This window comes from Sarcophilus harrisii, chromosome 5, assembly GCF_902635505.1.
Source record: "Sarcophilus harrisii chromosome 5, mSarHar1.11, whole genome shotgun sequence".
NCBI classification, from domain to species: domain Eukaryota; kingdom Metazoa; phylum Chordata; class Mammalia; order Dasyuromorphia; family Dasyuridae; genus Sarcophilus; species Sarcophilus harrisii.
Genome location: NC_045430.1, coordinates 25,235,313 through 25,260,048, shown reverse-complemented (window position 1 = coordinate 25,260,048; position 24,736 = coordinate 25,235,313). Strand labels below are relative to the sequence as shown.

Here is a 24,736-nt window from a genome sequence, read left to right as displayed (position 1 = left end):
AAATTTTCTTTAATGTACTCTTAATTATTTTATTTCTTTAAAAAAATCTCTCTTATACCAGCAATGAAGGGCTGGTTCAATATTAGGAAACCTATTAGCATCATTAACTATATCAATAACTAAACTAGCAAAAATCATATGATTATCTCAATAGATGTAGAAAAGGTATTGATAAAATCCAATACCCATTCCTATTAAAAATACTAAAGAGTATAGGTATAAATGGAGTTTTTCTTAAAATGATCAGTAGTATCTATTTAAAACCATGAGCAAATATCCTATGTAATAGGGACAAACTAGAACCATTCCCACTAAGATCAGGGGTGAAACAAGGTTGCCCACTATTACCATTACTACTTAATATTGTTTTAGAAATGTTGGCTTTAACAATAAGAGAAGGAAAATAGGTTAAAGAAATTAGAACTTTCTAATTCTAGAAACCAAAAGGGTTATCAAACTGCGCATACCCTTGATCCAGCCGTGTTTCTACTGGGCTTATATCCCAAAAAGATCTTGAAGGAAGGAAAGGGACCCACATGTGCAAAAAATGTTCATGGCAACCCTTTTTGTAGTGGCAAGAAACTAGAAACTGTGAGTGGATCAATTGGAAAATGGCTGAATAAGTTATGGTATAATGAATGTTATGGAATATTATTGTTCTGTAAGAAATGATCAACAGGATGATTTCAGAGAGGCCTGGAGAGACTTACATGAACTGATGCTAAATGAAATGAGCAGAACCAGGAGGTCATTATACCCAGCAACAGCAAGATTACACAGTGATCAATTTTGATGGATGTAGCTCTTTTCAACAAAGAGATGATTCAGGCTAGTTCCAATGATCTTATGAGGAGAGCCATCTATATCCAGAGAGAGAGGACTGTGGGAACTGAGTGTGGATCACAACATAGCATTTTCATTTCTTTTGCTGTTATTTGCTTGAATTTTATTTTCTTTCTCATTTTTCTTTTTGATTTGATTTTTCTCATGCAGCAAGATAATCATATAAATATGTATGGCTATATTGGAATACATGTATTTTTACCATATTTAATATATATGGGATTACTTAGCATCTAGGGGAGGGTGCGGGGGAAGAGGAGGAATTGTAACACAAGGTTTTGCAAAGGTCAGTGTTGAAAAATTATCATTGCTTATGTTTTGAAAATAAAAAGCTTAAATTAAAAAAAATAAACTTTTCCCCTCCCCACAAAAATCTCTCAATCTCCCTCCCTCTCTTTCTCTCTCCTTCCCTCCCTCTCCTTCCCTCCCTCCCCCTCTCTCTCTCTTGCTTGTTCGCTGGCTCTCGCTCCCTCCCCTTTGCTCCCTCTCCCCTTTGCTCCCTCTCCCCTTTGCTCCCTCTCCCTTTGCTCCCTCTCCCTTTGCTCCCTCTCCCTTTGCTCCCTCCTTTGCTCTCTCCCTTTCTCCTCCTCTTGCTTCCTCCCTTGCTCCCTCCTCTCCTCTTCCCACTCCCTCCCCCCTCCGCACGTTTGCGCTCACTCCCCACATGCTTCTGCTCCCTTCCTCCCCTCCCTCTCCCTCCTTGCCTCTCTCCCTCCCTCGCTCCCCCATGCCTCCCTCTCCCTCCCTTGCTCCCTCGTTCTCTCCCTCATTCTTTCCCTCGCTCTCTCCCTCCCTCCCCTCCTCTTCTCCTCCTCCCTCTCTCCCTGGCGCGCTTGCACTCATTCCCCCGCATGCTTCTGCTCTCTCCCTCCCTGCCTCTCTCCCTCCCTGCCTCTCTCCCTCCCTCGCGCATTCCTCTCTCACCCGTTCCTCTCTTACCCCCTCTCCCTCCCTCCCTCCCTCCTTCTTTCCCTCTCTCCCTCCTTCTCTCCCTCTCTCCCTCCCTTCTTCTCTCCCTCCCTCGTTCTCTCTTGAGAAAGTCTCTTGAAAGCATGGATAATTGTGATTTTTGTCTTTAAACTTACCTAGCATTTAGTAAAAATTTCTGAAATTGAGTTGTTGGGATGAAAAGACTGGTTTTTGGTATATTTAGTTTTGGGATTAGGGTATGGATACTGTTGTCTAAAGAATGCCAAATTGGATAGGAATTGGATGGAGGAGCAGGGATGATGTAGTGTTGATTACAGGTTGGTAGGTTGTTTTGAATTAACATGCTCTGGCTTTTTTGTTTGTTTAGATTTTTGGATACCTAATGCTTAATACATGAACAATGTAATACAAAGCAGTATATGGTTAAATGTCGTTGAAGTGGTATACGTTACTAGTTTTTATGGAATTCCCGGAAAGGAGAAGTCATAGAAGTATTTAAAGAAAGGTATGGGATGGCTTTCTAAAATGTAAATCGTGCCCCAAATCACATAACTACCAAAATGGTGAACTAGGCATTTTTTTTACTCTTCTATACCCCTCCAAAATAAGAATTAAGTGCAAGAGATAAAGCAGTTTCAGCTTTCTCCGGGCTACCAAGAACTCATAGGTAGAAATTTGATATCTAATAATAAAAGACTTCTTAACCCCAACATGCTTTTTCAGTGCCCACTCTATTACCACCCACTATAGTAGTGCTAGACAAGATAATGCACAGTTTACAAAAAATTTCAACTCTACATCCTCATGTTGCACATATCCAAACTACAGAAATTTGCTCAGATAGTGATAGAAGCATTAGGGTGCTGCTCTGTGCCATATCAGAGCTTGACCAGAGGAAAGAAGGCAAGGCACATGTATGGCTATATGTCATTTCATTAAACTAAAGGGAAAGAGCCTAGCATCCATTTGGGGCTAATTCTGTCTCCCCAGAACTCACTTGAGGCAAATTCTGAAGTTGGTAAACCTTAACTTATTAACTTGTGTGAGGAGATCTAGCCTCCCAAGGAAACTATCAGAAAAGTGAATCACAGGGGGAAGTGATGAAAAAAACTAAAATTGACCAAAAATTTTTGGAAGAAGACAACTTAATTGTGCAACCTTTAGCATATGCACTTAAACCAATAGACAAGATTTAATAGCAGAACAAAATATGGCTTCTAAATAAAGTAAAAATTTCACACATCTGTGAATGTGTTTTATAAGAAAAAGTACAATGAATCAACCTGTGGTGTGGCAGAGGACTCAGGAAATCATAGGAAGATGTTCCTGAATTGCTTAAAAGAATAAGAATTATAAACTTATAATTTCTAGCTTTCACAGCAGAAGTGATAAACAAAAGAGGGGGGTAGTTGATTGTCCTTCATTTCTGTATATTTACATTCACAATCTGGAAGAAAAGAAGCAAAAAGCAGTGATTTAAAAGAAAGCTTAATCTCCATATAAACAAACCATATTGATCTTGAAAGACATACTATGTAGAGGCAACTTAAAGATCTCTGATATCGACCAAAACAAAATAAGTCAGAAAACCTGAACATCATAATTCAAGAAAACAGCCTAGATCCAAAGGAAGTGCCAGTTGAAAGAATGCACAAACCACTTCTGAAATTACACTCTCAGCATCAAGAGACATAATGTTTAAATTTAATATTTCTACTGAGAAGACAATGTGTCTTTCAAGCAATCAGAGAAAGACCATCACATATAAAGAAAAGAAAATTCAAATAATATAAAGACAATTTTGAACTCACCTGATGTTGTGGGAAGAAACAAAACATTCTAAAGGTCAGAGGATCTCAAGATGTAGCTCTGTATGACACCTTCTGCAAATCTGAGCTTGAGCAGAAATGAAAAATGGATGTTCGGTTGAAAAAAGACATTCGAAACATTTCTAAAAAGAAAATCAGGCATGATGAAATTTTTTGAATCTCGGCATCCTGGAGAAGAGAAATAAAAGGTGGATAAACAAGCTAGGACAATAACCACAACAACAAAGCATAAAGAAATGTAAGGAGAGAAGGATGAAAACATATTTCTCATAGAAGTGATGGTAGATAGGCCTGAACCATCATTGACTAAACCTCAACACCCCCAGATGAATCATGTTTTGCTTTGAATGGGAGGCTGCAAACAAATTCAAGTGAAAAACTAAAAATAAGAAGAAATGCTATTTTACTCCATAAATGTAAAAAACAGCAACAAAAAACCCCAAAACACCACGTGTTCAAATGCCCGTAGCATCTAAATCCTTAATGAAGCAATCTAACTGACCTACTGGCATACAAAGACAATAATAAATAGTAACTAGTAATTTGCACTTATCAGTGATGGATAAGTCTAATAGGAAAATAAATAAAAAAGAAAATATAGCGCTAAATAAATTGTTGGAGAAGCTATAGCCAAAAGACTGATGGCTTCTAAAAAAAACTGCTCAAGACTGTATATATTCTCAACAATACTTGGAATTTTTCAAAAACTTGCCATGTTTTAGGGCACATCAATATTACAAAAAATATATATAGGAAGACAAAGAATCATTTATAAACTATAATGGAATGAAAATAGTCAATTTAGGGAGTACAAACAAAAAAGACATCTAAATTGAGACTTAACCACAAAATACTTAATTATGAGTGGACCAAAGAACTGATCATAGAAACAACAAAAAGAATTTTTGTAAGTGAAAAATAATACTAAAATAGCTGGGATGCAACTAAAGTAGTCCTTTGGAAGGATCATATCATACAAGCATATGTTAACAAATTGGAAAAAATGAAGATTAATGAATTGAATGTGCATTTTAAAATTAGCCAACAAATAAACCTAAACTATGTACAAAAGGAGAAATTGCAAAAATTAAAGGAGAAATAGAAAAACTTGAAACCAGAAAACAAGAAATAATGAAATTCGAGTGCTGATATTTGAAGACTAATGAATAAAATTCATATACTTTCATTCTAATTAAAAAGAAGGCAAAAATTCAGACCAATAAAATAGCCAGTGAGCAAGTTGAAATCAAAACTAGAAAAACTAAAGAATAATCAGAACCTATTATATATACACTGTTAAATGCTAACAAAACAGAAAACAAAAGATAAAGAGGAATATTTTCAAAGATACAATGTTCAGATTTACAGATTATATAGAGAATTTAAAATGTCAGAAAAGAAAGTAGAATTATATAAAATTTCAAAAAACAATTGGTGTTTGTGCTGTACAAATTCTAAAAAATTGAGAATGAAAGCATTCTATTAGATTCCTTTTATGAGACAAACATAATTGTAATACCTAAACCAGGAAAGAATAAAGCACAGGGGAAGAACTATAGGTTAATAAGTATAGATGAACATTTTCTCAATAAAATATTGTCAAACTAAATGTGGGGATGGTTCAGTATTAGAAAACCAATACTTTATCATATTCAAAACAAAACCATGTAACCTCAATTTTCTCACTGGATAAAGAAAGTCTTAGTAAAAGTACAATACTTATTTATGCTTAAAACCCCACCAATTAAAGACATAGATGGACCTTTTAAAAAAAAAAATTAGTATTTTATTTTTCCAAAGACATGCAGTTAGTTTTCAACATTCACCTTTGTAAAACCTTAGGTTCCAAATTCTTCTGCCTTCTTTCCTCTCCTAACACCCCCCCTCCCCCCAAGCAATCCCATATAAGTTAAAAATGTGCAGTTCTTCAAAATACTTTCATATTTTATTATTTTATGCAAGAAAAATTCAAATCAAAAGAAAAAGAAGGGGGGGAAAACAATAACAAAAAGGTGAAAATACTATGCTTTGACCCACATTTGACCCATAGTTCTTTACTTAGATGCAAATGGCACTTTCCATCAAGTCTATTAGAATTTCCTTGAATCACTTTAATTGTTGAAAGGAGCCAAGTCTATCACAAATGATCATTAACATAATTTTGTTGTTACTGTGTACAATGTTCTCTAGATTCTGCTCAATTCAGTCATCATCAGTTCATGTAAGTCTCTCCAGGCTTTTTTTATAGAACAACAATATGCCATTACATTTATATACAATGACTTATTTAATCATTTCTCAATTGATAGGCATCCACTCAGTTTTCTGTTACTTGCTGCTACAAAAAGGGCTACTACAAATATTTTTGTTCTTTGGGATTATGATTTTTTGGGGATACAGACCCTGCTGGATCAAAGGGTATACTTTTATTATAGCCCTTGGATATAGTTACAAATTGTTCTCTAGAATGGTTGGATCATTTCACAAGTACAATAACAATGTATTAGTGGATGGACCTTTTTTAATAGCATAAAAGGATTTATATGTGTTTAAATGCAAATATTTCATATAGTGGATATATTCTAGAATCTTTTCCAGTAAATGTGAGAGTAAAATAAGGAAATCCACTCTCCTCAGTATATTATGTAGTTCTGGAAGTGTTAGCAACAGCGGTTGAACAGAACAAAAAAAATTAAGGCATAAGAATAGGTGAAGAAATAAAACTTTTCCTGTTGCTCCTGTTCTCAAAAGAAAAAGTGTAAAATATTAGCAACCATATTGAAAGAATACACCAAATAACTAATACTAAATGAAAACTATTATAGGATTTTACACAGCAAATTGGCAAAGATGACAAAAAATGGGGAATAATCAATTTTGAAACAATTGTGGAAAGAGAAATCTTCTGGTCCATTATTGGTAGAGACGAGGTGGTGGTCAGCACAATTATTTGAGAAGACAATTTCAATTAATGTTTATTAAGTACCTAGTCTTTATCAGGTAAGCATTGGGAGATACAAAAAGACAAAAGGCAGTCCCTGCTATAATGGGGAAGATTTACACAAGCAAACTATTTTTAGTATAAAAAGGAGATAATTAGCAGAGGGAAGACATTAGAATTGAAAGGTTTAGGGAGGCATCCAGTAAAAGAAGGAATGTTAAGGGACTTAAAGGAAGCCTGAATAAGGCTTTGAACCAGAACTTCAATTTTGTAATTTAATCCAAGGAAGCCATTGATAAGAAGAATATGTGCCAAAATATTTATAGCAACACTTTTTATGATAGTAAAGAATTCGAACAGCATAAATGTTCCCTTACTAGGAATGGCTAAGCAAATTATGGAACGTGGATATAATGGAATATTACTGTGCTGCTTAAAAAAAAAAATGATGAAAGTCATGCATTTAGAGAAGTGTAGAAAGATCTATATAAATTTATTGAAAGTGAATTAAGCAGAGCCAAGAAAATATTATTTAAAAGTAGATTAAATGTATATAGCACTAGAAAGTATTTTAACAACATTTTTTACCAGTGTGTAATGATAAGCAAGTAAACAAAGAGTTTGAACTTGGGCAAAGACTTTTCTAAGTATAAGCGATTTGTTTATTAAACTTATTGAGAACCTGATTTGTGTGCTCAGAAAGAAAATCTTGGAGTAGATAGATAGCTTAAAAAGACAACAGAAAAGGATAAATGGAAGTTAGACTTGTCTTAGTGAAAGACTCCTTTCTGTCTATATGACTTAATATTAAGTCCACTTATTTGAATCTTTTTCTTGCCTGTAAGATATAGAGGGTAATAATCTTGGGAAGCTTAAAAGTGATTTACCAGGGGTATGTACATTGTTGGAAGAAGCATTTGAAAATGAAGTTTTCTGCATTCATTTTATTATATCTGTCTTTGCTACATTGTCTTCTAACAAGTGTTTTATAAAATTTAAAAGTATCGTGTATAATGAGGGCAGGAACTGTCATTTGTCTATCTCCCCCCCCCCCCTTTTTTTTTTTAATTCCCCAGAGCCATAAACTTTAAAAAAGAAAAATTTTATTTTAATGAGATATTTTAAATAATTCCCTTCTCCATCCATTTCTTCTAATCAAGTATTAAAAGGGGAAAAAAAAAAAAGCAGTTTAGCAAAGACATAACAGCTTGAAAAAAGAAACACGTTTAAATTAGATGCATTTATAAAATGTGATAGAACATCTTCCTCTAAAGTAGGATTTATGCACATGAATGATCATGAGGCACAAAAACTTATGTATCTGGGTCATTAGTTATAGTGACTTTTCAAAGATATTCTTTCCAGATTATACCTTATGGCCTTTAGGGAGGAGACCATTCAAACCTCTGTGTGTGAATGTCTTTTTGAGATCTTTATCTGGCTTTAGTGGAAAAGTTATCTTTAGTGATCCTTTAAAGTACTTTCAACCACTATGCTTGCCTGCGTTTTCAAGAGAAACAAGCACATTACACTGAGGAAAAATATGGGCTCTGTGGGAACTTAATGATATTTTAGTAGATCTTGATTTCAATGATCCCCCTTGTAGGAACCACTCAGTGTGCTAGAAGTGTTCCTCTAAGTCCTTTAATATTTTTAAAAGAATTAATGTATGACCTATAGTTCTCAATATGTGACCTCCCCACTGTTTTTTTTTTTCTCCTCAAACTTTTATTAGATCTTTTTAATACTTTGGGTTTTTTTTTTTTTTTTAATACCATGTAATCTAATCTTGCTAATGTTGCATACTATTTCTCTGTGTAAAACTTCAGATGGCTATTTATTTTGATTATTTAGAGATTATGGTAGTTTGTGCAATGTAACAATATAGCATCACCAGAAAGAATACTGCTTTTAAAAAATCTATTTTTGTTTCTCAGTAACTTGGAAATATATGACAATAATATGTTAGTGTCAGGTAACTTCCAGTTTTTACTATATGCTAAAATAAATGATATTCCTAGTTCTGCCACGGGCTACTTATAGGATGTCAGGCAAGTTTTTTTTGATCTTTGTGGGCCACAATTTCCTAAAAGTAAAGTGAAAGGCTTCAGCTAGGTAAGCTAGGTTTCTTTTCCAGTTCTAAATCTATGATCGCGTGATCCCAACTTTTACATTTCTAACTCAGGAATTCAATTATAAAAACATCAAATTACTTTATTTAGGCTAAATCTTATAAATTAAGAACGAGTGGAAAGTTCCTTATCTTTTGGAAAAAAGAAACTTGTTGGCCAAATTTCTTTTTATTTTAATTAATTTTGATTTTTATTCCTAAATTCAACATTTAGAGGACATTTGCACATATAAATATATACACATATATTAAAAAGTGGAAGAAAATTATTATACAAAATTTTATAAGTCTTTATTGTGTATAGCTTGCTGTTCTTTTAGAGTTTGAAATAAAATCTACCAGTGCTTTTCATAGTTAACTCTCTCCCACTTTGATCTTTTGGCCTTGTTTCTTAAAAATGTATGCTACAAGGCTGTGGCCAAAATATCATATCCAGCAAAACTAACCATAATATTCTGCTCAAAAAATGGACACGCTTGCAGATTTTCAGGGCTTTGTCTCAATTAATAAACCTGAACTGAATAGAAAATGTAATATAAGACATATATCAACTATATATATATATATATATATCAATATATATATCAAAGATTAATTTCAGGGGACTCAATAAGAATTTATTTTTACATATATGATTTTTACATAAAGTATATACTGTGTGTTTAAGATTGACAGTAATTACTACTACTCAGTAATTGAGTAGCTCAAAAGAAAGACCGAGGCAATTTAAGTATGATGTGACTCTTAAAAAAGTAAAACTATCTAGAAATAAGTTTCAAAAAGTAATTATGTTGTACAAATGAAGTACAGAGGAAGAACCAACGGAGGTATTGGAGGAAGCAGGGCTAGTAGTTCTGAAAACTTAACATAAGGAATGGGTTAAATGGGGAATAATACATCTATATATCATGAAAGAAATAAGGGGGAGAGAAGAGGATAATAAGATGGAGTATAGGAGAGTGTGAAGATTTTCCCTGTGGAGCTAGGTATGTAAATTAATGTGCAAGGGATAAAGAGGGAGGAGCAGGAGGCATAGGATAAACCGGAGAGTGTTTAGATTAAGGGGAGTGGAATAAGTTATGTAAACTAATGGGAATGGGCTAAAGAAGGGAAAAGGTGGCTAAGTATTAGCAAGGCAAGTTAAGGAGTAGAATTAAAGTAGAAGAGCTAGCAGGGATAGGAAATTAAGAGATATACATAAACACTATAACAAGGATCCAGAATAGAATTCATTAGGGAAAAAAAATAGCGCTTAATATTACTGATCTCAAAGTCAAACTTGATTCAATCAAGAGAGAAATCTACACTATGCCAATCATATTAATATTGTTTTAGATGGATGTTTGTGTAATGCATATATATTATGTGTGTATGTGTATATATAGATGTGTATGTGGGTGTGCATGTATACGTATATAAATATATCCCTGCTTAATTGTTGCCTGCTTGGGGGAGATAGGGTGATGAAAAGCAAAAAAAAGAATAAAACAAAAAGTGTACAGCAGAGAACAAAAGTAACAGTAAAGCAAAGATGGAGACTCATGTTATTTATAATTTCTACTATTATATATGCTTTCTTGAAATGGAAATTTATTATTATATATTTCTGCTAATGTTCTGCTGTGCACATGACAATGTTTTATTTTTTAATTTTCCTTTTTTTTATTTTGTATTTAGTTTTAAATAAATTATTTTTTAAATGTGTGCTATATGTTATAAAGAAAGAGACAGAAAGTTAGTATTTTCTTTAATAGTCTGCATGTGACCTTTGGGGAATGAGATGGTTTGATGAACCAACTACCCTAATTACTGAGAGTTAATTATCCTATATATTGATTACCATTTGTCAGAGATTTATAAAATTCTGTATAATTTCATAATGAATCATAGATCTTCACCTTAATAGAATAATTCCTTTATATGTCAGGCCATGTTTTGAAATTTGGAACATAATTCTTCATAGAAAACAATTCTTATAAATTGTGATTAATTTTCCAGGTTAATCCCAGAATGTCATGGAGATTTCATGTTATTTCTAAAATGCTTCAGGAAAATAGAATTAAAATAGGGGAGGATATTTTAATGAAGTTCTGAAGGTGATTTCTGAGTAATTTTCAAGTATCTTAGAGGCTGATAGTATAGGTAATTATAATTACATTTTATTTCAAGATTTAGGGCTTTCCAGTTCCATGATATAGCAGTATCATAACTACTCATATACTGTCAGATATACTATTTTTTTTTTTTTTGATTTACAAATATAATGGGGAGGGCAGATTTTCTTGAGGAAACTAATAACAAAAGTACTATATATGCACACATTTACATATGTATGTAAATTAATATTAGATTTTTATTGCAGTCAGCTTTAGATAAGCTGTGAAAACTGAAGGTAAAGAAAAAGTATAGGGAACAAGTTCTTTTTACTGACCACCAACCAGGCCTTGATCTGAAATAGATTTGGATTGGGTTTAAGGAGAGACAGTGTACAATATAATATGACCATTCATATATAAAGACATTTTGTTTCAAGAGATGCTTGTACTGAATTGATTCTTTAACTCACATTTACTTCAGGGATCTTTTGATCATTATGAACACCTATAATATAGCATTATGAGGTAATGCATTGAGTTTTCTCGTTTTGACTTCTAGATAAGTGAACATTTACTATAGACACAAGGGTAGATAGTGTATTACATACTTTCATTTTGTATGTAGTACTGATATCATAAATTCAGTTTCCCAAGAAAGGTATTTATGTCTCATATTTTTTAAAAATCAGATTTATGTTGTAGATAGACTTTTTTCCCCAAATAACTTAGCTTTTCTCCAATCAAGAAAAATGGATTTCTTCTTTAGAAAAATATTATACTTTGTTTCAATTTGACTTGCACATATTGTCTAACAAAACTGTGGTAAGTTCTTAGTGTATTTTTGTTTGATAAGCTTTTGTCACACAAAGGTAGACTGCTTGTGTATGTGTTTTCAAATAAAATCAATTACATATAATTTTTCTATTAGGAAGTGGCTGTTTTCGTCTTTGATAAAAAGCAGATTGACAAATATCAAAAGTTTGAAAAAGATCAGATCATTGATTCTCTTAAACGAGGAGTTCAACAATTAACCCGTCTTCGACATCCTCGACTTCTTACTGTCCAGCATCCTTTAGAAGAATCCAGGTAAATTTTTATGTAACTTAAATAGATTTAATAAAGTGATTAAATTACTTTATTTTTTGAATCTATTTACAGAATTTGAAGTAATAATATAAATAGAAGTTCTAACAAATTGAACTATGGAAATTGATAAAAAACTTAAATGATCTAACTGAAGAATTCCTTGATCTGTCTTTGAGAAGACTGATGATAGTAGGAAGAATTGATATTAATAAGACTTATTCTTAATACTTCAGTAAACAAGCCATTTAGCATCTTCTGGGTTAACTAATATTGTTCTAGGCAGTGTGGTTAATACAGAAGTTAAATAAAAGAGTCCTTTTCCTTAAATGGTGTGGAGAGAAGAGACAATAAATAGAAAACTCCTTAGATGGCAGATTACTTGTGTACTAAATTTGGTGGTACTCAGTGCTTTACAAATGCATAAGAGAGAGATGTGCTGAAGGTGATGATGAAGGTAGGACTTGGAAGATGAAAATTATTTTGGTGACTGAAGAAGAAAAGAGAGTGTATTCAGGTGTTTTGAGGGGAAATAGTAGGAGTATAGGGATAGATGGACATAGCAATAGTATGCACAACATAGAACTGTCAGTAAGCTTTACTATATTAGAGAGAGCGTGGAAAATAGAATTGTATTGAGTATATATTATGTAATTATATATATATATATATATATATATGTCACATATATATGTATGTAAATGGAAGAGGATTTTGTTATATGCAATAGGAAATATGAAATAATTGAACAACAGTTTTCTGGAGCATGGTATGAAAATCATATTTCTTAAAAAAATCTCTCTGATCTACAACTTGGAGCTTCTCTAATTAAAACATCCTATCTCCCATCTCCTTTTCCTTGAACGTATTAAATCTATTCTTTACATTGATTAAAAACTTGGATTTTTCAATATCTTATTTTAATCAGCTTGATTCTAACTTTATCTGACTCTAGAATAAAAACTTTGTTTTTACCAGTACATGACCCTGCTCTCTTTTTAATCTCTCTTCTTTATTGTTTTCTTAGTCTGCTAGATTTTGCTTTAAAAGTCTGTTTATAATTTGGAGTGCATGAATTGATTAGTGAAGACTCTGTAACTACAGTATAAGGTGAAAAACTATTCTTTGTTTTCAATAACCTCTAGCTGAAAATTGACATTTCTTTTAATTATTTTAAAACAATATTTGGAGAAAGAACTTAACTAGACTTTTAGAGGCTCTACGACCACAAAGATTTAAGAATTTCTGTTCTAGTAAGTTCAAAATGCTGTCCATTGTAAGCTCCTTATAGTCTCAATTGGACCCTCACAGCTATTCTGTTGTCTTTTTATTTGTGCTTGACACCCCGTTATATTTCCTGATTATTGCAGAACTATTTCACACTTCATAAGTTAATGATCTCACCTTCATGTTCTTGTCATTAGATGATCTTGATTTTACTGAGATCTAAGTAGGCCATCTTAAAGTAAACACTACTTGAGGGACCTCTGTGACAAATGAGTCTACTCATGGAATTTTTATTTCTCCAGAAACAGGGAGCACAGTAAAATTAATATAGGTGGATTTGGTTTTTTTCTTCTCCTTTTTTTTGAATTATTATTAATTTTTTTTTTAGAATTCTATACATGAAGTTGAATTTGTGCAATGCAAATTTACATAAAGCTAAAACTGTCTTCCTGTACTTAACTGTGATTGTGTTGTATCCCTTCTCCCAGCCTCTCCCTTTCTGTAAGACAGACTGGAATAGTAGGGGGAGTGGAGACAGGAAGATGTCTTATGAAGTGTTTGGTTGCTTCCAAAGTCCCTGCTTTGGGTTTCTTTTTTATGGTTGAATCTTTGCCTATTGTTGCCTCTTGGATACAGCATAAGGAGATCTTAGACTGACCGGTCTCTGATGCCTGTAATGAATTGCAGCCTGCCTGTCTGCCTGAGAGTGGACTTTGACAGTCCTGGCAAAGCTCTTTTCTGTTGCCTGTCAGCTTCTGGCTGACCTTTTCTGCATTTTGGGGTGGTGAAGCCACTTAATGTAGTTGCTTATTGAATTTCTCAATCTTTATTTGATCTGGTATTATTTTTAGATTTTTAATGGAATAAGAGTATGGGAGAAAGGCTGCCTCATAATTTACAGGCAAGCATCTTGGCCCAAAGTTCCCCTCACTTTTTCTTCATGTATATATTTTGCTTTGTCCAGTCTTAGTCATCTTTTTCGAGAAATACTGTGAGCATGTCTACCTTGGCACTTTTGGGCAAGCTGTTCCTTGCAGTTGGGAGGACTTCGTTTTCTCTAAATCTTGTCATTTATGAAAGTTGGCTTAGAACTAGCTTAAAGAAGGAGACCTAGTCTCCTCCATGAAGAAGGTCACCATCTTTAATAAGAACATATTTTTTCTCAGAAGTTCTCCAGCCCTTATTGTCTCTCATATACCAACTGCGTCCTCCCATGTGATATTGGGGTTAGTTCCGCCAAGACAAGACTGTTTTATTCTTTGTTTTCTCTTGCCTCAGTCTTCTTGTTTTGCTCAGGGTTGTCTAGTGTAAGTGGATGAAAAATAGCTAGACAAGACTACCAAGTTTCTAGTCTAGGTGATTGAAGGAATGTGGCAGGGAGGAGGAGGTGGAATTGAGACAGCTAAGTATGAAGTAACAGCGAGACATCCAAGTGGAGAGAAGCAGGTATAAATGAGAAGTTGGGCCTAGTGATACGAATTTGGGAATCATAAGCACAGGTGAAATTCAATCATTGAAAAGAAGACACATTTTCTAAAAAAGTACACCGTATGATTCCTGGCCTGCATGTAAAGGAGGAAGAAGAGAAGCACTTGAAAAGAAAGAAACCTACTTGATTTGACCGCTGAGCTTGTAGTCTCTCTGCAATCCATCCTCAACATAATTATCTTATTAGAACATACTAAGTGTTGTTTTAAAAGTGTTGTTTTTTGGTTCAAAGCCTTTGGTAGATAGTTCTATTTCTCTACATGTAGTGCCAATTGTGAGGAGACCCTCATCTTTCCAGCCTTAGGATAGTATTCTTTGTGCCCCAAGTTAAAGACTTTTTAATATTTTTGCGTGTGAATGTTTCATCACCCCTCGCATTTCAACTTTTCTCAAGGGACTGTTATTTACCTTTGAATTTCTTAGAGAGTATATAGCACCCAGTACCTTGTAACTTGTAGGATATAGTTAAATAAGTATTAAATTCTCTAAGTGAACTGGGAAATTGAATTAGTAGAGAGGCAAAAGAATTGTGTAGTCAATGACAATGTGCTATAGAATGAAACTGAAATGAGTCATTAAACGGAAAAAAACATGCTGATTGATTGGTTGTAGCAAGGAGAGCATTCTTCAGTGCTCCTTATGAAGGTAGCTGCAGCATCTCCTGGAAAGAAGACCTGAGTAAGAGGCTTACCTTTGCTATGTGTTGACTTTGGAACCTGAGTTGGAAAAGTTAGTATCGTTAATTTTGTTTTTATGTAATTATTAATTATCATTAAATTCATCTTAATTTGCTCTACCAGTTTCTAAATTAGGAAAATAATACTGGTACTAATTTCTTCCCAAGGCTGTTATGAGGGGAAATGCTTTGTAACCTTCAAGCCCTATATGGATGTGGACTTTTAGTGTTGTTATTAATAACTGGCTACTGTCTGGTATTGGCAGTAATAGCTCATGTTAAATATGAGCACCAAACAAAGGACTTGCAGCAGCCTTGAGTCAGTGTTCTCCAAAAGCAGGGAGTTAGATTTTCTGCTAAGAGAAAAGAGCATTGTAACTAACAAGGGAGGTTGGCAGTGACTTGTTTGATGATGCTCCTGGAAGCAGATTAAAGTGCATATAAAAGAGCTACTTCGTGACAAGTGCATAGAAGTTTTATGAAGGGCCTTGTTTGTTATTTTGTTTCCTCCACCACTCATGAGGAAACAAGACCTCATGAAGATGACATTGCATGGATTTGATAGAAGAACAGGAGACATAGTAGATAAGATGGGGTCTGGCCAATGGGGAAGTAGTAATGGATTCAAGATCCAAGCCTTCACCCTTCCACAGAGATGAATAAGTGCCCGTTGTTGACAGTATTTAGGCTTGTATGAATGATATGGAATAAATATGGCTTTATTTAAAGGGAAGAAAGGTCAAGCGCTTTAAGATTTAAGGGGATGAAGCATCACTAATATAAGACATGAATGTAATTCAGGAAGATATTGGTTAATAAAATGAAGAAGTAGGTAAGCCAGATGCAAAAGTCCTTTGAAAAGTCAGGAAAAGGTCTTGTGTGGGTTGAGGTAGTAGTTAAGATGCAAACTTGGGCTTCCAGTAATGAGACATATTTGCCATGTCACTGACATAGGTGGCTGTATTTGGAAACATAGAAGGAAGTTTATATCTGTCTGCCTTTCACCTGTGTTTGGGGTTTGGATGGGAGCAGGGGAGTTGCCAACTTTATTTAAGGAAAAGGAGAAAATGAAGTGAGAAATAATTAGAATAAGGAGAACTCTCCTTTTAAAGTTTTTCATATCAACAATTTCAAAAAAACAAAGGTTGTTTAAATTTTGGCATCTAGACTTTTTGTTCTGTAACACACCAGTAGTACACATCTGCTTTCTATCAATCAGAAAGGAGTTAAGTGCCAACTATATGTATGCCAGACACCATGATCAGCTGCTGAGAATACAAAGATGAACTTGAAAGATTCCCGCTTCCCAAAGATCTTAGATAGTATTAAGGATATAACCTGTATATATGCAAATATATTCAGAATATGAACAAAATGAATATATATGGCTCTTTTGGGAGGAGGCATGGAAAGGACCACTTGTAGATTGCAGTGCACAAGCAGAAGGAAATGAAAAGAATCAGGGATCAGGGAGTTTGAGTCAAGAGTGCTTTGTAGACCATCCTATGGGAAAAGGTACCAAGGTAGGGATAAAGGGCTCTACGTGCCAAATGCCAGATAAGCTTTTGTATATCTGTGTCAGAGTGTGAGAGAAGGAGAAAAATAGGAAATTACTGAGAAGGGATAGTGGAGCTGGGTTGTGAAGAGATTTGAGTCTGATAGGAAGAGGCTTGAGGCAGAGATATGTTGTCCAGATGAGAGACAATAAGGACTTGAACTAGGTGGTGGCTATATACATGGTAAGGAAGAGACATCTACAAGATAGGGTGTGGGAATAGAAAGACTATTTGGCAACTGATTGAACATATGACATGAGTTGGGGAAAAGAATGATTTGAGTTTGAGATCTAGGAGGATAGTTAGGTTGTGATTCTCTTGACAGTAATCAGACAGTTTGGAGGAGGAGATGTCTTTAAGAGGGTAACAAAATGAATTCTATTTTGGATAAATTGAATTAACTTGATGTAAGTATGGTAAATCTAGTTTGAGATATTCAGTAGGCAGTTGGTAAGGTGGCCTGGAACGACCAAGACTGGATATTTGGGAGTCATCTATTTCACTGACTTGGAACACAGGGAAAGAGCATGTCTCTTGGACAGATAAAAGGGGATATTTTTTTTTCCTCATGCCTAGATTTGTTATTACTATGAGTTTTCAGTGAATCATAATGTAGCATTCTGGATTTTCATGAATTCTTCCTCATCTTCCCACTATCCCTCGACATGTTTTAACTACATGGACTTCAAGGCAGGTCTAGGTAGAAGCCAAATCTTTACTCATGAAATCCTTAAGTTATTGACATTTTTTAATTGTGAAAGACTTTGAAAGGTACCTTTTAAAAGGTACCATTGCTTCTACATGGTGGTTGATGCTTTATGTATATTGAATAGCTTTCATCAGTGAGAGCCAGTAAGTGACTAGGCAATAAGTTGTAAGTAAAATTATTTTGTATTACCTAAATTTAAGATTAACATGGAGTTTTTGAATGTTATATGACTGTAAAAAGTGGCTTAATAAACTTACTCTAATGGTTTTCTGGGGTTTGGGAACATATTTCATGTATGTTCGTTCCATCACATTTGATTCATAAACAAATATATTATGATACTGTGATATTGCTGCTGGCCTAAAGGAACATCATCCTATTTGTACTAAACATAAACTAACATGGCATGGTTGTTCTTTTTTTTTTTTTTTTTTTGTCATAAAACAAATAGACTAGGTATCCCCATTATATTTTGTATATATTTAAAAAATTTTAAATGTGGGAAAAATGTTATAGTAAGTATAATTTTCTTTGTCTTCTATAGAGACTGCCTGGCATTTTGTACAGAACCAGTATGTGCAAGTTTAGCCAATGTTCTTGGGAATTGGGAAAATCTACCTTCCTCAGGGTCTCCTGACATTAAAGATTATAAACTTTATGATGTAGAAACAAAATATGGATTGCTTCAGGTATGTGCATATCTCTCTTGGATTTTTTTTTTTAAAGAAATGCATAAACTAACTTTAAAAACAATGTTATCAATGAGACTAATTTATGTATATTTCCCTTTATATATTAATATTGACTTGTTTTTAACTTTAATTTTGAAATTTCATCCTTACCTTAAGCTTTAGCTTTCATGCAATAATATTTTACATTTGTGTAGTGTTTTTTACTTTACAAAATTCTTATATATATATATATATATATACATATACATACACAGAAATATATATGAATATACATATACATACACAGAAATATATATGAATATACACAGAAGTATTCTTCATTAAACTATTTTAAATTTGAGTTCTTGTGAATAACACAGACAATAGGGAAGACTCTTCCTTCATATAGGTTTTGTTATTTTTTTTCTTAGCTATGTAAAGTAATCCTTTAATACCTTGATATCATACTTAAGTAAATAGATTAACTTAGGTAATAGTGTCATTTTTATTATATTGCCACAGCATAACTTTGAGTAGTCTTTCTTAAGGAGTGTGATCTTTGAGGTTTCTTTTGTTTTGTGAGGGGTTTTTTGTTTCGTTTTTGAAAAGTCAGTGGTATTAAGTGACTTGCCAGAGCCACACAGCTAATAAATGCCAAGTGTCTGAGGTTAAATTGAACTCAGATTCTAATGACTCTGGGGCCTCTGCTCTCTCCACTGTGTTACCCAGTTGCCTCAAATATTATGATCTTGATATCATTCAGAAAATCATTTTTGGGGGGCTTATGAAGTGTCTTTGAAACTGGTGTTTATGTAATTTCTGTCTTGATTAAGAAAAATAAATATAATCTGTGCAAACCTGAGGTACTTGGAAATTATTTCTGTGTTGAAAAAACATTTCAAAAAATGTTTCAGAAATGTAATTTTTTTTTGTTATTTTTATATTCCACAATGAAAAAATTTGAGAAGAGAATTTGAGATAGACACAATAGTTTATTTCATTTTTAACAAACAGACCAGCCGTTTTTATTGGTTTTTCATAAATTTAATAGTAATCTTGGATATAAATATTAAAACTGTTGAAGATACTAATTTAGTGTAAAGTTAGTTTATTCTAAATTTAATGTTTAAAAGGTGAATATGTACAAGATTAATTGTTAAATTCCATGTAGGATGTCATAAAGCATGTAGTAAAATTCAAGTAGTAAAATTTTAGAGGAGGTTATTAATAATCATCTAAATTTTCTTTATTTTTTCTTTACTAGCATTTATAGAAAAATATTTTAAAGTATTTGTTTTGAGAGTGGCTAGTATGGTTTTTCTTAATATTAAATATTAAAAATAACAAAAATTAAATGTTAAGTATTTAAACATTAAATAAATAATATTAAATCTAAGGATTTCTGATAATAAAAGTCATCAAGTTTTACTATAAATGATAACTTTTTAAAACTTGTTTAAATTTAAGTATTATTAGCAAGAAATAAGCCTTTTTCCATTTACAGGTGTCTGAAGGATTGTCATTTTTACATAGTAGTGTGAAAATGGTTCATGGAAACCTTACTCCAGAAAATATAATATTGAATAAAACAGGAGCCTGGAAAATAATGGGCTTTGATTTTTGTATACCATCAACGAATCCTTCTGAACAAGAGGTAATGATTTTTTTTCCTATGTAAAAAACAGAAAAATACCTTAATTATTAAATTAGAAATATATTCTCTTTGGAAACCTTTCAGAGTAATAATACAAGTGTAAGTAGTAATAAAAGTGCTCAAGTTACGAAATCTGTTTTCAGAAAATAGCCTGACTGTAATAATGATGGTGATTGTTACCTGTGAATTGCCTTCAAGTGTGCAAAGCACACTACAGAGCAAAATCTTCTGTGATCTTCACAACAGTCCTTTGTGGCAGGTTCTATTGGTATTCCCATTGTAGAGATGAAGTCATTGAGCCTAAGAGAGATTACTGGCCTTTGGTCCTAAAGCTAGCCTTATCAAAATAAGATACTTCTGCAGCTTCTAGATTTCACATCTGTCTCTCACACACAATTACTTCTCAATGTTATATGTAAATCTGTTATTGTTAGAAAACAAGTTACATAACTCAGTAGAAATTGATTCTTTTTTTTTAACTTTTGACAAATGTGTACATAAATGTCTGTTTTGAACTGCATGTTGTAACAGATATTTACTGTAAGTAGTGTAACCCATAATTTTACGTATGCTATGCTTCAATTCATATAATAATGAACTTTTAAAAATAAACCCTGTTCAAAAAGTTCAGTCTGTATTATAATGTATATAGGAACATCTGCAATCTTGAGTCTTCTACTCTATAAAACTTTGAGTACTTGTCAGAAAATATTCCAATCCTTACTATTAATTATAATGTTATAAATTTGCATTTGAAAAGTCAATTTCAGTAGCCTCATGAATATTATTAACATTCTTTCGTGCCCTAGTCTTATTTTACTGATTATTTTGTTAGAGCTTACAAGAAGGAGAGGAAAAGGAAGCGGTGGCGTCACACCAGTTTGTATGGTTGATTTTGAGTTTGGGAATAACTTGTTTGCTTAAGCTTAAATATTAATTTGAAGTTCTTAATGCATATACTTTTCTCCTTCCCTCCTTTTTTTCATAGCCTAAGTTTCCTTGCAAAGAGTGGGATCCAAATTTGCCTTCATTATGCCTACCAAATCCTGAATATTTGGCTCCTGAATACATACTTTCTGTGAGCTGTGAGACAGCAAGTGATATGTACTCTTTAGGAGCTGTTGTGTATGCTGTTTTTAATAAAGGAAAACCTATCTTTGAAGTCAACAAGCAAGACATCTATAAGAGCTTCAGTAGGCAACTAGATCAGGTATTTCCTTTACTGTAGCTGCCATATATTTTAATTTCTGAGCTGTTTTGAAGGCAAATTATCTAAAATGGAATAAGATTATAGTATTGCATTTTAAAATTGTATGTAAATCAGATTTGAATTAGTTTTGTAAATGTAACATGATGAGTAACAAGTCGCTTTGTTGTGGCGACTTGAAATTTAACTTTGCAATGCTTTATTAAAAAGTATCTTCAGAATACATAAGATCTTTATAAGAAGATTTGTGATTTTTTTTTTTTAGTAGCATTGGATTAGTTGTATGATCTTAGTATATTTAGTAGAATGATATTTTGATTGGCTTTTAATAATTTTTAAAAGGGTTATCTGAAAATAATGAGTTGGTTTTTAATCTTTTTTTGACTAGCTAAGTCGTCTAGGATCCAGTTCTCTTCAGAATATACCTGAGGAAGTCCGGGAACATGTGAAATTACTTTTAAATGTAACTCCGACTGTCAGGCCAGATGCAGATCAAATGACAAAGGTAAGTGTATGTCTCAGTTGGATGAAGCCTTTATTTTCAGTTATTTTGCTATGTAGCATTTATAATCAGCATTTTATTTATAGATGATACTTTTATGTGTCTGAAGAACATCTTGTGTTCTTCGTGCAGACTGAAACAATAAAAACTTTTCATATCTGTATAACTTTGCTGGTGAAACTAATTCTTCAAATGAATACTATCCTTATAAGTTTGATTGTTGTCTTCTGTCTCCTGTCTCTCTCTCACACACACATTCATTTACTGAAGTAATAAATGATAAATGTCACAACTGGTCTTTAAAATTTTTTAAAGTGTTGAGAATTGAACAGTGAGTGAGGATGTAATACAAGCAAAGGAACTATCAATTATTTCATTATTTTTTCCAGGTCTATAGTCATCTCTTTGGCATTAGATGAGTCATTCATTGTCTCTGGGTCTTGGTTATAACAGAAAAAATTCAATTCACCACTAAGTTCTGATTGTCACCTGCTCTCTTTTGTTTAGATTCCTTTCTTTGATGATGTTGGTGCAGTCACTCTACAATATTTTGATTCCTTATTCCAAAGAGATAATCTTCAGAAATCACAATTTTTCAAAGGACTCCCAAAAGTTTTGCCCAAACTACCTAAGGTTTGTTTGTTATTTTTTTTCTTCAGTTTTTTACTGTGACCTAGATTTAAAAATCTTAAACTAATTGCTAATTTAACCTAGTGGTTGTCCCAGAGAAATGAGGCTTCTGTTTGTAAGCTTAGGCTTCTTGAGGACTGTCTCAACTTTAACCCTAAAACCACCTAGGAGACTTAGTCTGGCAGGAGATTCCTTGAAGATGGAAATGGGCTTTGGATTGGTCACACCAGGGAAAGGTTTCTTGCGGGGATAGAAAATTTAAATGAATGGTCAGTATTGTTAGAATTTTTGCCCTAAATAGAAATTTTTAGTGAATGAATCCTTGTGGCCTAAAAGTTAATGTTCTTACTAGTCAGTAAATGTTTTGTTGATTGGGCCAATCATAACTGGATGTTTATTAAGGACCTGCTGAGGCTTAGGCTCCTTGCCCTCAAGGAGGTTATTTTCTGTCTGGGAGGACAGGTTCCTATATAAATGTGTACTGGGAAGAACTGTAGCTCTGGTACGGGGGGAGCTGGGCTTTAATTTGGGCTGTGCTCCTTAAAAGTCTTTATTATACCTATACAAGTCAGTTTTCTTACCTGACCCTCATTTTCCTCATTTGTAAAATGCAGAACTTGGCCTAAATGATTTCTCAGGTCTCTTCTGGCTTGAATTTGTTGGAGCCTTCACAGTCTTATCATAGAGGACAGTTTTATGAGTTGATTTATCCCTTGACACCTAGTTATGTTGTGAGTCAGTGTCTCTACTCTTACCTAGGGATACTGGTCCTCACATTGTAGAGTTTTTTCCCTATATGGTATCAGGCCTGCTCAAGAGGTTATGCTCTGTTGGCATGACTATTAGGAATCTGTGGTCACTGCAAAGCCTATAGGATATATCCAATTTATTTTTAAAAAAATGTTCATACTAGACATAGGAAAATATATATATTCCTCTTATGCCATTCATGTGCTTTTTCCCCCCCTTGCAGCGTGTGATAGTACAAAGAATTTTGCCTTGCTTAACCTCAGAATTTGTAAACCCTGATATGGTACCATTCGTTTTGCCCAATGTTCTTTTAATTGCCGAGGAATGCACCAAAGAAGAATATGTCAAGTTAATTCTGCCAGAACTGGGACCTGTCTTTAAGCAGCAGGAGCCTATCCAGGTGTGTATATGTGTGTGGAGTGTTTTTGTGTATTAGGTTCAGTTTTGGTAACTACTTTGTAGACTTGTATACATGGTCAGCCAGTTGGAACAGAGAAACTAGTTCCTTCAGGCATCAAAGAAAATAGTGGGTTAAGATAGTGAGATAGATTTATCAGTTAGGAAATAGGAGGCTTTTTCATTATCCTTAAACATAGATTGCATTGTAGGATGAGACTGGGCATGTTCTCATGTAATGCAATCAGGCTTGAGTTGGTTGTATTTTTTGTCTTTCATGCCTTCAGGCCAGCAACATGGTGAGTTACTCTTTTTAAGCTATTTCACCTGTTGGGTTATTTAGAATCCTTGTGTTTCTTGGTAACCTTCAAACTTTTTGTTTGGTTTACTCTTTCAAAAACAGATTTTGTTAATTTTCCTGCAAAAAATGGATTTATTGCTAACCAAAACACCTCCGGATGAAATAAAAAACAGTGTTCTTCCAATGGTATATAGAGCCTTAGAAGCCCCTTCCATTCAAATCCAGGTAAGACTGCTGACAGGACAATTTAAGAAGTTTGGCTCTTGAAGCAAAAGAAATATAGGAAATAAGTTTTGCTTTTTTGAAGAAAAATTGCTTGAAACATTTATTCTTCTTCCACTTAGACCATTTTGATTGCTACCTCTTTGGGGGCAATATTAAATTCATACAAGTTGCATCAGAGTAGGATTTGCTAACTATTTTCAAAGAGCTCCAAATACTATATTACCCTCCTCTTGATTTGGAATCAGAACATTGGACTCAGCTCATATTATAACTGCTAATGAATATTGTATGTTAAATATATTTTCTGGCAATTTCAAGGTGATTTGTTCTATTGAAAAGCTCTTGAAACTCTTCTTTCTAATATTTACTTAAGTAGTTCTGTTAAGCAGATAATTTAACCACAGGATCAATATCATTTTGAAAGACCTGCTTAATACAAAGACCTGACTGTGCTTGGTGGTTGAACTTAGAAGAAAAAAGTGAGGATGTTTTCCCCAACTTTATCTACATTTAATAAATCACAAGAGTGCATAGAATCATATAGGAGGTCACATGATATGACAATTATTTCCAAAAAGTTTGAACCAAAATGTAGTGCTAAAAAAAGAATAGGCCTGTTAAGTGAGGCACAGCTTTCAGGAATGAGAAAAGTTTCTCTGTTGTCTGCACTGGTCATACTCCTGGGATGTTGTCTTTAGCCCTAGTAGCCATTTAAGATATTTATTGATGAGTGACAGAGTTCAGAGGCAAGCAGCCCAAGATGATGCAGGACTTTGAATTCATGTCATCTGAGGATGAGTGTAAAGAGCTGGGGAAGCTGAGAAGAGGGAAGTCAGAGAGGATATGGTGGAAGGTGTTTTCAGTTTGGGAAAGAGTTAAGTGGAAGAAGCT

The 24,736-nt window shown here is 33.5% G+C and overlaps 1 protein-coding gene across 3 annotated transcripts in view; it reads left to right on the top strand.

The window, feature by feature from the left end:
- SCYL2 (SCY1 like pseudokinase 2) overlaps positions 1 to 24,736 on the top strand; it is a 61,866-nt gene that overhangs the window by 24,645 nt on the left and 12,485 nt on the right. For 2 of the 3 annotated variants that reach the window (XM_031939587.1, XM_031939588.1), the window contains exons 3-11: positions 11,699 to 11,856; positions 18,054 to 18,198; positions 19,685 to 19,834; positions 20,823 to 21,044; positions 21,430 to 21,546; positions 22,051 to 22,176; positions 23,147 to 23,323; positions 23,607 to 23,618; positions 23,723 to 23,845. In XM_031939587.1, coding sequence (XP_031795447.1) covers positions 11,699 to 11,856; positions 18,054 to 18,198; positions 19,685 to 19,834; positions 20,823 to 21,044; positions 21,430 to 21,546; positions 22,051 to 22,176; positions 23,147 to 23,323; positions 23,607 to 23,618; positions 23,723 to 23,845 — 1,230 coding nt within the window. The remainder of the gene's footprint in view (positions 1 to 11,698; positions 11,857 to 18,053; positions 18,199 to 19,684; positions 19,835 to 20,822; positions 21,045 to 21,429; positions 21,547 to 22,050; positions 22,177 to 23,146; positions 23,324 to 23,606; positions 23,619 to 23,722; positions 23,846 to 24,736) is intronic. The other variant, XM_031939589.1, reaches the window with a different exon arrangement.